This window comes from Trichomycterus rosablanca, chromosome 7 (genome assembly GCF_030014385.1).
Source record: "Trichomycterus rosablanca isolate fTriRos1 chromosome 7, fTriRos1.hap1, whole genome shotgun sequence".
Taxonomy (NCBI): Eukaryota; Metazoa; Chordata; class Actinopteri; order Siluriformes; family Trichomycteridae; genus Trichomycterus; species Trichomycterus rosablanca.
In genome coordinates, this window is record NC_085994.1 from 25,249,259 (window position 1) to 25,261,557 (window position 12,299).

Here is a 12,299-nt window from a genome sequence, read left to right on the forward strand (position 1 = left end):
AGACAGTGAGGTGTTTAAAAACTCCATCAGCGCTGCCGTGTCTGATCCACTCATACCAGCACAACACACATTAACACAACACCACAATGTCTGTGTTACTGCAGTGCTGAAAATGATCCACCACCCAAATAATACCTACTCTGTGGGGGTCCTGGGAGAGTCCTGACCATTGAAGAGCAGGATGAAAGGGGGCTAACAAAGCATGCAGAGAAACAGATGGACTACAGTCAGTAATTGTAGAACTACAAAGTGCTTCTACATGGTAAGTGGAGCTGAAAAAATAGACAGTGAGTGTAGAAACAAGGAGGTGGTTTTAATGTTATGGCTAATCGGTGTATAAATCATAATTGGTTTAAAAAAAAATTATAAAATGAAAAAAGCTTGAGTTGCGAGTTGTGCGGCATGTGTACCAGGCATTAGACACAAACAATGCTCTCCACAAACAATTTGCATTCTGCTGTTTCTTCCAAAGACAGTGCAGAACTTTGTAGTGAATGGAGTGTTGCCTAGCTATCCATCCATCCATCCATCCATCCATCCATCCATCCATCCATCTATCTTTTAACGCCGTGTTTACTCTTGTGAGTTACATTCATGGCAAGAAGGGTTTGAATGGAGTGTTGCAACCAAGAACAGAGATTTTAAATCCTACCTCTTTAATCAACACTGAGTGGTTCTATTTAATTTGTGACTGTGGGGTTGTTGATAATAGACATTTAGATTTTCCAAAAACTGCAACTACAGTTGACTTGGACTGTACTAGTAGGGCAGATATTTTACAAAATGATAAATGTTAAAAAGGTGGTATGCTATGACACTGGAGAAACTGAGAGGCTAGAAGTATCCCCATTCTTTTGAACATGTAATGCATGTTAACATTTTAGTGAAATTTTAACCATCTTTTTAAAAAACTATATTTAATTAGATGACAAGTTCAATCTAATTGCTCTAAAAGCAAAAACAATAACAAACCACCACTCTTTACTTAGTTCTACAATTAGTTCTTAATTATTTGTTGCAATTAAACAGAACAAATGCATTATTTTTTCTGCTCTTGTCTTTGTTTTTTCTTTGTTTTACAGTTGGACTGAGAATAGTCTACAAACCAAAAATATCCAGCCAACAGCATCCCGTGGGCAGATGAATGTCAAACAGCAGCAATAGATGAGCGATCGTCTCTGACTTTACGTCTACAGGGTGGACCAACTAGGTAGGAGTGTCTAATAGAGTGGACAGTGAGTGGACATGGTATTTAAAAACTCCAGCAGCGCTGCTGTGTCTGATCCACTCATACCAGCACAACACACACTAACACACCACCACCATGTCAATGTCACTGCAGTGCTGAGAATGATCCACCACCCAAATAATACCTGCTCTGTGGTGGCCCTGGCCATTGAAGAACAGAGTGAAAGCAGGCTAAAGAAATATGTAGAAAAATAGATGGACTACAGTCAGTAATTGTAGAACTACAAAAGGGCTTCTATATGGTAAGTGGAGCTGTTAAAATGAACATTGAGTGTAAAAACAAGGAGGTGGTTTTAATGTTATGGCTGATCAGTGTATGATTAGTATTTTATATGCCTTCATTGCTGCTTAAATGTGTTTAACAAGGCCGCTCAGGTAGCGCAGCGGTAAAAACACACGCTGGAACCAGAGCTGGGATCTCGAATACATCATATCGAACCTCAGCTAAGGCTGAGCGGCCACATGAACAACGATTGGCCTGTTGTTCAGATATAGGCGGGACTAGGCCGGATGGGGTCTCTCTCCCATGACTGGTGCAATTACGACCTCTGCTGGCTGACTGATGGCGCCTGCACAGAGATGAGAAAAGAGTGCTCTCAGGGTGTGTCTCTCCGTACACAATGCTGAGCTGCACTGCACTCATCAAAGTGTAGGTAATAAGATGCGACTTTAATAAACATAATTTTACTTTCTTTACATGCATGTATTTTAATCAATTTAGTCATGCATTTCTGGTCTAAGACACTTTTCTCATTCAGGTAAAATAATTACACTATTTGTACTAAAGCCAGAGTTAAAGATGTGAAGACGTTTTTAATCTGGTCATTTTAGTCAGCAAGAGTTAACAGATCTTGCCCAGCTTTAAAATACCATACCACACGATGTTCTTTTAATATATTAAATTATTTCTAGACCAAAAAAATCTGCTGTTGTAATTACCCACAAATGTTTGACATTTATTTTGGTTAGCCTTCCGAAGGACTTCTGAAGAAACAAAACCAGGACTTTACAGTCACCTTTACAGTCCCTCTTACTATTTTCTATCAATTACTTGATACCCACCCCCTTAAACTATACTAGTTTAAATGACCATATTGATTAAATACAATGCCTAAAGATGGTGTAATTAAGTTAATCTCCTCCAACAGTTCATATTAGAGGTTTAGTTGAACTATAAATACAGTTGACACTGTCCTAGCATCTTCCAGTAAAAACTTTGGGATATCCTAAAACCTATAATTACCCAGAAGGAATCCTATACCACCACAGTCACATGTAATCATAAGTCTTCTTTCATCTTTTAAGCAAGCTGATTCAAGACAGACTTCACTCAGTTGTGCATGTGAAAACAGGTACAACAATCCTTGGGTGTGAGAGTGAATGACTGTACTGCACAAGTACTTTCCACACCTATTTTCACATTTCTGCCCTTTTGAACTACTTAAGATGATCTCTAGCAGACACCCTTTATGGGAAACATGTCCTACATGCCATAACTAACCAATGCTGCTGAGTCTAGGAAAGAACAAATCTTGCATGGTGGAAATGGCTTAAAAAGTCCTGTAAAATAATTCAGTTCACATCATATAGATGCTCTTATAGTTTAATGTCTCATACCTTTTCGGTTTATACTTAAAATGGATTTGGTTAATTTGACCGATTGCATCCAAGGAGAGCACGTCGCTCTACACGCCTCTTCCGACACGTGCACAGCCCTCCTCTTCTCGCCCCTGCATTCTGCACAGGCGTCATCCCACCCACACATAGTCTGGTCCCCACCCTGCAGATACGATGGCCAATTAGTATCTGCTGCAGGCACTGCCAATTATGCCCGCCAGTGGCAACACCGAGTTTTGAACTGAGGAGTTCCGAATCTCGGTGCTGGTGTGCTAGCGGAATATCCCGCTGCGCCACCTGGGCGCCTTAATTTGACTCTTATTTATCAATTTTCTGCACTTTCTGTCATGCCAATTCAATGTTAAAGTTGATCAATAACTCACAGAGAATGTGCAATTCATGCCTTAGATTAGAAGTGCTTAAAGTTGTGAATCCCATTGATGTCCCATTGATGTCAGATTCTAGATCAACAGCACTTAAACTGTACAGTGACACTACTACTAGATGCTATGCTACTTAAATTGCGCAGAAATCAGATGTTTTGTAGCCCCCAAATTGACCATGCCCAGAATTAAAGTAGTAAACCAAAAAGTTATGGGATTAGTAATGGGATTTAGAAACAATGAATAATGATTAATGCATGCTTTGCTCTCCTGAACCAGTTATGGCTAATGCTTTAAGTACCTGTGGTTTTGCTTTGTCTTTACAGAAACACTGGCATAACCCAGGATGAAATCTTATTATAGGAAGTATAGGAAGTAAACTGTGTTACTTTATTTATTTATTTGGATTTTAACATCATGTTTGACAAACTTTGGTTACATTCATGACAGAACAGGTAGATTTAAGTTCAAAACACAGTCATGGACAATTTTGTATCTCGAATCTTTGCATGTCTTTAGACTGTGGGAGGAAACCGGATCTCCCGGAGGAAACCCACACAGACCCGGGGAGAACATGCACACAGAAAGGATACGGACCACTCCACCTGGGAATCGAACCCAGGACCTTCTTGTTGTGAGACAACAGTGATACCCACCGAGCCACTGTGCCACCCATTGTTATTGGTGCAGTGGTGCCACCCACGACATAGCCAATCATGTCTGCGTAGATGCACAGACGGCGGAGACCACTGCTTGGGTTTAAATCTATCAGTGGTGGTGGGCTGTGCCACCAGCACAATAAAACTTAAATATGCAAATAATATATGAAGACGAGCCATTTTTTAAATATTTGCAGTGAATTATTAATGATGGCAACAAGCAAAATATTCTATACTTAAAGGTAAAATATATACCATGCAGCAGAGATGGGGACTCGAGTCAGAGTCACACATAAGTCGCACACACAGTGACTTCAGACTCGACTCTGATTTGTTTCAAATGACTCAGACTCGCAAAAAAATGACTCGTAAACAACAAGAGTCCCTAGCGTCAGCATGTGTTAACATTAGTTATGTGTGACAAGTTCACACTCAGTTCAGTTTGTGTCACACAGATGATGTGTCAATGAAACGCTTGATTGGCTTTCTAACGAGTGTAAAGTTTGGAGGTTTTTAATTATAAGCACACATTTACAAAATAATGGATTATATTCCTAATGGGACAACACATGGTTATAAATTTAATAGCATCTGGAAGAACATAAGCTAAGGTAAGCAGTGGTTATGATTTTTTTTTGCTGTGTTTTGGATTTTGGCCGCTGTACCGTGATTTATTGCGCGCTTTTGTTTTGCAATGAAAACAAAATGTATCAGTTTAAGCTTTTAACTGGTACCTTCTTATTACGGAAATTACATTCATTTGCACAATGATTAGGAAAGTAAAGGCACAAGTAAAACAGCAAAATACAGTTGCTAATCTATTGTTTTTTTATCTGAACTTACATATCATTTGTTTATTTCTACGCTACATTTCCAATATATGTTTTGTGTATATTATATTGACCCGTCCCTTGACTTGGACTCTAGTCTAAAGACTTGTGACTTGACTCAGACTCTAGCCTAAAGACTTGTGACTTGACTCAGACTCTAGCCTAAAGACTTGTGACTTGACTTGGACTCTAGTCTAAAGACTTGTGACTTGACTCTAGGGCTGCAACGATTAGTCGACGTAATCGATAACGTCGACTATAAAAATTTGTCGATGTGGAATTTCATTGTCGACTAGTCGTTATTGATGCAATGCACTAAAGGGACTGCAGGGGGCGCAGCATCGCTTCCATGGCGCAGCGGGGAGTTTATGAAGACAGAGAGGCAAAGATAAAGAGACTGAAACTTTCTAAAGTATTTTAGCCAAAATAACCCAAAGAAACGAGCTGGACGCAGACACTACAGAGCAGAGTTATGGTTTCACGCCAGCACTAGGTGAAACGCCTTGCAGCCGTGATGAGCAAGTTTTTACACCGCTTTGTGCTTTAACCAGCGTAGTTAATGTTTGTTAATGCTAGAGTACTTGTCGGAAAACTATCTAAGAGATCGCATATTGTAAGTTGATGGGGTTGTATAAAATAATTTATAAAACGGATAGTTCCGGTCCTAGAATCTGATTGGCTGAGCTGCGTATAAAGCCGTTGTAAAATCCACGATACACGCGCACCTGTCACCACCTCACATCATTCCATATTAATACGCCACTCAAAAGACAAAGTGCAAACTTGGTTGAACACTGTTTTAAGTCATGTACTAATACATGGAAATGCCCAGATTAATATAAACAGTAATCCTAATCATTAAGCGGGTGTTTCGTCCAAGAAATAGTGTAATAGTTTGTGAATGTTATGTTCGCCCTCATGTTGCCTAGCAACACGGCACGCCGTTAACGGGACTACAGTACCTGTAGTACAGTACCTGAAAATTCACAGAGAGTTATAGCGCGTTATAGCTATAGATTATAGCGCGGGTTGTTCACTGAATGGTAAATTTTTCACGTCCAAACAGGACGTATACCAAGTTGGACTTATTCCAAAGCAGACGTATACCGAGGTTCCACTGTACTTGTTTATACAAAGCGTAAAGGTAAAAAAAACAATATATACAGCGTTATCTTCATTTTAGATGTCAAAAAGTATTTGCGGCTCCCAGTGTTTTCTTTTCCGTGGAAACCGGGTCCAAATGGCTCTTTGGGTGTTAAAGGTTGCCGACCCCTGGCATAGCCAGTACACTATTTGTAATAAACTATGATACATAGCCTTCAGTTTGTAATAATTAATACAGCTTTCTCTTTTGTGCTTTCTATTAATAGCACTAAGCAATGGAGTGTGGATGAGAAGAGAAGAGGTTCATGCACCCCTCAGATGGTTGAGGTCTTCACAGACAGCATTCACATGTTTCTCAACCACATGTTATATATGTTTTTGACTTCCAGAGTGATAACTTCTGAAACATAACAGTTTCTAATGCTGTCCAAAGCTTTCTTATTTCATTGAATTTTTTTTATTGTGATTGTGTATTAATGTTTCAAATATATTTCATTAAACTATCAAGCTTAAGTTTCATATTCATGTTTTATGGGTCATTATTTTAATTTGATATTGGAACTTAAATAACATAACAGGGTTTTATGTTAAGGCAGAGATGGAGGGTATGACATAAATAATCGCTGACTAGTCGACTAATCGAAAAAATAATTGTCAGATTAGTCGACTACTAAAATAATCGTTAGTTGCAGCCCTACTTGACTCAGACTCTAGCCTAAAGACTTGTGACTTGACTCAGACTCTAGCCTAAAGACTTGTGACATGACTTGGACTCGTATTTTGTGACTTGTGAACATCTCTGCCATGCAGCCTTTTGGGTGTTTATGAAAGTGTACGTGTGTAATTTTGTACATCAGTGTGTCTCACCTCCCTGAGCTCCTGCGTGATGGTGGCCATGCGCTCATTCTCTGACAGTGTGTTGGTGAGGGCATTGCGTGCCTGCCTCAGCTCAGTCTGCAGCTCCTGTACACGTTGTTCATAGTAAGCTTCCTTACATGCCGACTCCTGGAGCAGAGATTCCTCCCGGCTTTCACCATCTGCTGCCACCTTCCTCTGGTTAGAATGAGCCTGTCCAAATGCCTGAAAAAGAGGCAGAAAGAGGAAGCAGGTCAATATTAATATTATTAATAGAAAATCAGATTTGGAGCTTGCAGAGGAGGAGAAGAGAACAAAGTAAGAGACATTCACTCTAAAAATGGCTTTATATTTAGATAAAACACGTTGAAGCATCCCTTGTTTGAAATATTTGATGTCCACAGTTCCACACTTAAAAATCTGCTGTTCTTGGAATGTAAATACAAAATAAAATAATGCATGTCAAAAGTGTATAAGCTTTCTCTCCAGCAGAAGATCAGCTATTATTTCTTTAATGAAACCTAGCACATCACTTTTAAAATGCACTGCATGGACCAATCTTATCCCATTCATCACATTACTGACAATTTCAATCTTTGTTTCAAACTTCTGAGTACCTATTCCTCACCATAACCAAATACAACCCCAAATCAGAAAAAATTGGGACAGTATGGAAAATGCAAATAAACTGTTTCTTGACAGACACTGATTCCTGGACTTGTTTCTGATGGTCCTTTATGTCCTTGGTGAGCACACAGTGTCCATTTCTTAAAAAAAAAAGATCTGGAATACTGACTGGTCTGACCACAATACACATTTTTACTGTGTGATGGTCCATTCCACAAGACTTCAAGCCCAGAGAACTTGACAACGTTTCTGGACATGATTAACATTCGGGTTTTTTTTAACAGTAATGTTTTAAGTGGCATTTGTGATGGAACTCTTGTAGTTCTTGACAAATATTTGCCAAAGTTATCCCTTGCCCATATGGTTTTATTAGCCCATGCCTTTTGAGGGATTGGTTTGCGCCCTTGCTTTTAATGCACTGAAATTTCTCCAGATTTCTTAAATCATTTAATGATATTAGGCACGATAGAGGGAGAAATATGCAAATCCTTTCCAATCTTTCTAAGGTACTTTGTTTATAAGCATTTAAATAATTTGTTGACATACTATAGATCCTCTGCCCATCTTTGCCCATCAAAGCCTTTAGTGGATACCGCTTTTGTACCAAATCATGATTGCAATCACCTGTTGACATCACCTGTTGAAATGTATTGGGTTTAGTGTCTGCAATTATGCAAGTAACTAAAAATCAAAGTAAATTAAAGAAATTTTTATTTGCATTTTCCATACTGTCCCATCTTTATCTGATTTGGTGTGGTACTTATGGGTACCATTCAATCAGGAACACAAACATTATACTTCATTTCTCCATCTCCCAATGATATTTGTCATTAAGACACAAAATGACAGACAAAAGCAGACTGGATTTCTGTTAATTAGATTTCTGTTAATTCTGTGGATTTCATATAATCAGATTAATGATTTCAGTCTGACCACTGAACCATTAAGTGTCAATCAAAACCTTAGCTGAGTCACACAATGATGACATGTTGACAGGGGAAAGCTTGAAAGACAGAGCAGTAGACTGGGAATGAAGGAGTTAACAGCTAACCGTTTAGCAGCCTCTGCATTGCAGCTCTGGTATCCTGCAGAAAATTTTGAATAACACACATACGCAGGCGCGCACACACACGCACACACACACACACACACACACACACACACACACACACACACACACACACACAGTGTTTCTATGGTATCCTTTCTGTAGATTCCACACTCTCACACTCACTGATAAAGTATGAATGTAAACACACAAACACACAGGAAGAGAGAGAGAGGTTGCATGCTCGTGCTAGAGGACTTGAAAGTCTATTAACAGCATGTCCCAGCAGGTTTGGTGCAGTAGTCTTTAAGGACTTTTATCTGAAACCCGAAATACACAGCTAGCTTTTGGCTGGTCAGCATAAAGGTGGAAATAGCAGCAGAGAGATAATTGATGGATGGATGGATTGCTTAATTTTCCTTTGGATGTATAAGGGATGTATTTGTTTGCAAAGGTACACAGATGAAGCCCTTAGAATTCACTGTTCACACTGCATTGTCAGGACAAAAACCAAGCCATGAAGTCCAAAGAACTGTCTGTGGATGCCCACCATCATAGCCTTTGAGTAGGGCTAGGTGGTATGACCAAAAATTTGTATCACAGTATTTGTTAAGATTCAGACGGTTTCACAGCATATCACGGTATGTGTTATTTTTTTGTATGACGGGGACTTTTTATACGTCTGTGGCTTATTCTACTGTAATAAGTACATAGATTTTAAAAAGTTTTAATTTCACCATGTATATAATGAAGGTTTTGAGTGCTATAAGGTTTGTTTGGCCCCACAAAATGACACAATATATGATGGAATCAGTACACATGCAATAAATGTGTAACAAATAAACAAATAAAACAACATTTGCAAACTCCACTGTACAACTTAACCACAGGTCTGTTGTAGCTAAGTGATGACTTTAAATATTTCCGCTTCCAGTTCGCTTATAGCGCTGGAATAGCAACTAACCTGAAGTATTTTTGCGCCGTAATACAAACCTGGAATCCAGTGTTTTAATTATTGCTCTGAAAGCTTCTTTCTCGACTGTCTATAGAGGAATCGTGTTCTTGCATATGTGGATTGTTACTGCGTTCGTAATGTCGTTGTTGACAACATCCGAGGCTCAACAAACTGTACAGTATAGTGTTTTAGTCTGTTCTAAACTGCCAACACGCCTCATTTCTCAAAATCCATACCGTATGAGGAATCAAAGACGGTATACAGTCATACCGCCCAGCCCTACCTCTGAGCAAGTCCAAATCTATTTGACTTACCCTACGCCCTTTGCCCAGGCTCCAAAGAATTTGTGATATGCAAAGATAAACATTTCACTTCAACTGTTCTTACAAATGAGGCTTGCCATTGTCTTGCTAAAATAATCATGGATGTCAGAGGACTTCGCCAGAAGAAGTCTGTCTAAACTCTTAGTGTATGCCTCCTTATCAATGTTACCTTTACAAGGCAAGTTTCCCATGGGCAGAGATGCACCCCAATACAATGACAGATTTTGGCTTTTGACAGTGGATTATGTGAAGTATCAGTGGTTCTTGGTAAACTTTGCATATGTGAGTCTGAACAAAAAATAATGTGGAAATTTCTATGTCATAGTATTTTTATGTTAGCTACATTAATGCTCAGGTGGCCCAGCGGTAAAAACACATGCTGTTCACCAGAGCTGAGATCTCAAATACATCGTATTGAATCTCAGCTCTGCCTGCCGGCTGAGCGGCCACATGAACAACGATTGTCCTGTTGTTCTGATAGGAGCAGGGTTAAGCCGGATGGGGACTCTCTCTCAGACTAGTGCAATTACGACCTCTGCTGGCTGGATGGTGGCGCCTGCACGGAAATGGGAAAGGAATGCGGTAGTGGGTGTGGCTCTCCGTACACAGCGCTGTACTGCACTGCACTCGTCAAGTGTAGGTGATAAGATGTTCGATTGCTGTGCACGTGTAGGAGGGGGCGTGGAGCAGCCTCGTCCTCCCCAATCAGGAGCAGGGACTAGCATTAGTGAGAGGATGATGGACGGGCAGAAATTGGATGCGCTAAACTAAGAGAAAAAAATACTGCTGCATCTTTATTTATTCTGATTAGAATGTTTAGCACTTGTTAGCATTTATAATAGACTGTTGTCAACTGTATAAAATCTGCATTCTTAATACTGAACTGGTTCTGCTCACTGTGTTTATTGTTGTAATCTTACTGTTCTATACTGCTGCCATATTCAATGTGTTATGCTGTTTTAATCAAACAAAATATAAAGATGTGTTGATGTCAAATTTTGTGATGCATTTTGTATTTTGACGGAATGCTATAAGCTTGTCATTTATCGATTAACCATGGGCGAATGATGTTTGTTCATCGGCTGAATGAGATTTGCATCTCTAATCAAAAGCACAATTCATCTGTGTTCCCGCTTCAAAGCTCTGTTGTAACAGTTACAGTGACTAGCACTGTGTTGAATACAGCAGTATTTCATGAAAGTCAGTACCAGTCACATTACTGAAATTACTGTGTGCCTTGCGCCCATTGATAAGCTGGGATAGGCTCCAGCAGTGTGAGTGAGCAGCTACAGAAAGACAAATAGGAAAAAGATTAAGGAGGTAAAAAGAAAAAAATAACATAATATGAGCCATCTTGCACGCATAATTCACCTTCTTTTAAAATTGTGACATCCCTATTTTCCTATTATTCTGTTTCAGAAGCACATTTTTCTAGCACTGAAGTAAACCATGTAAGGGTGTCCACACACATATTTTCTTGTGACTAAACAGTGTGAATAACTAACAGTTTCAAAACTAATGATTTAAAACTAAATACAGAAAGAGTAATCAAGTGGTATGATATAGTATGGGGATGTCATTGTGTGTGTTAAGGTACTGGATTAGTAATATAAATGTCACTGTTTCAAGCACTACCACCACCAAGTTGCCACTATTGGGATGCTGAGCTAAGCCCTTAACCCTCAACTGCTTGACTGTAATTAGCTACAATTATACGTCACTTGAGATAACTGCTTCTGCTACAACTTTAAGTTGATTTGGATGAATGCCTCAAATATAAACATGTGCTGCTTTGACCAAAAAAAGTTCACCCAATTAATAGTAATTAAAAAAAAAGAAAAAAAGGAAACACGAGGTATACACTGATCAGCCATAACATTAAAACCACCTACTTGTTTCTACACTCACTGTCCATTTTATCAGCTCCACTTACCATAAAGGAGCAATTTGTATTTCAACAATTACTGACTGTACTCCATCTGTTTCTCTACCTATACTTTTTTAGCCTGCTTTCACCCTGTTCTTCAATGGTCAGGACCCCTACAGAGCAGGTATTATTTAGGTGGTGGATGGTTCTTAGCACTGCAGTGACACTGACATGGTGGTGGTGTGTTAGTGTGTGTTGTGCTGGTATGAGTGGATCAGACACAGCAGCGCTGCTGGAGTTTTTAAATATCGTGTCCACTCACTGTCCACTATTAGACACTCCTACCCGGTTGGTCCACCTTGTAGATGTAAAGTCAGAGACGATCGCTCATCTATTGCTGCTGTTTGAGTTGGTCATCTTCTAAACCTTCATCAGTGGTCACAGAACGCTGCCCACAGGGCACTGTTGGCTGGATATTTTTCTTTGGTGGACTATTCTCAGTCCAGCAGTGACAGTGAGGTGTTTAAAAACTCCAGCAGCATTGCTGTGTCTTATCCACTCATACCAGCACAACACACACTAACAAACCACCACCATGTCAGTGTCACTGCAGAATGAGTGGAGCTGATAAAATGTACAATGTGTGTGGTTTTACAAGGAGGTGGTTTTACTGTTAGGCTGATTGTTGTATATGCACTAGGTATATATGCAAGTTTAACCTTTTATCTACCACCTAAGATCCATATACAAAATTGAGCCAGGTTTCGGAAACACCAAACACAA

The 12,299-nt window shown here is 39.5% G+C and overlaps 1 protein-coding gene across 1 annotated transcript in view; it reads right to left on the bottom strand.

Annotated features, from left to right (window-relative positions):
* Positions 1 to 12,299, bottom strand: part of LOC134318314 (protein bicaudal D homolog 2-like) — a 62,369-nt gene that overhangs the window by 35,937 nt on the left and 14,133 nt on the right. The window contains exon 2 of the mRNA XM_062999169.1: positions 6,709 to 6,921. Within this exon, the coding sequence (XP_062855239.1) occupies positions 6,709 to 6,921 (213 nt within the window). The remainder of the gene's footprint in view (positions 1 to 6,708; positions 6,922 to 12,299) is intronic.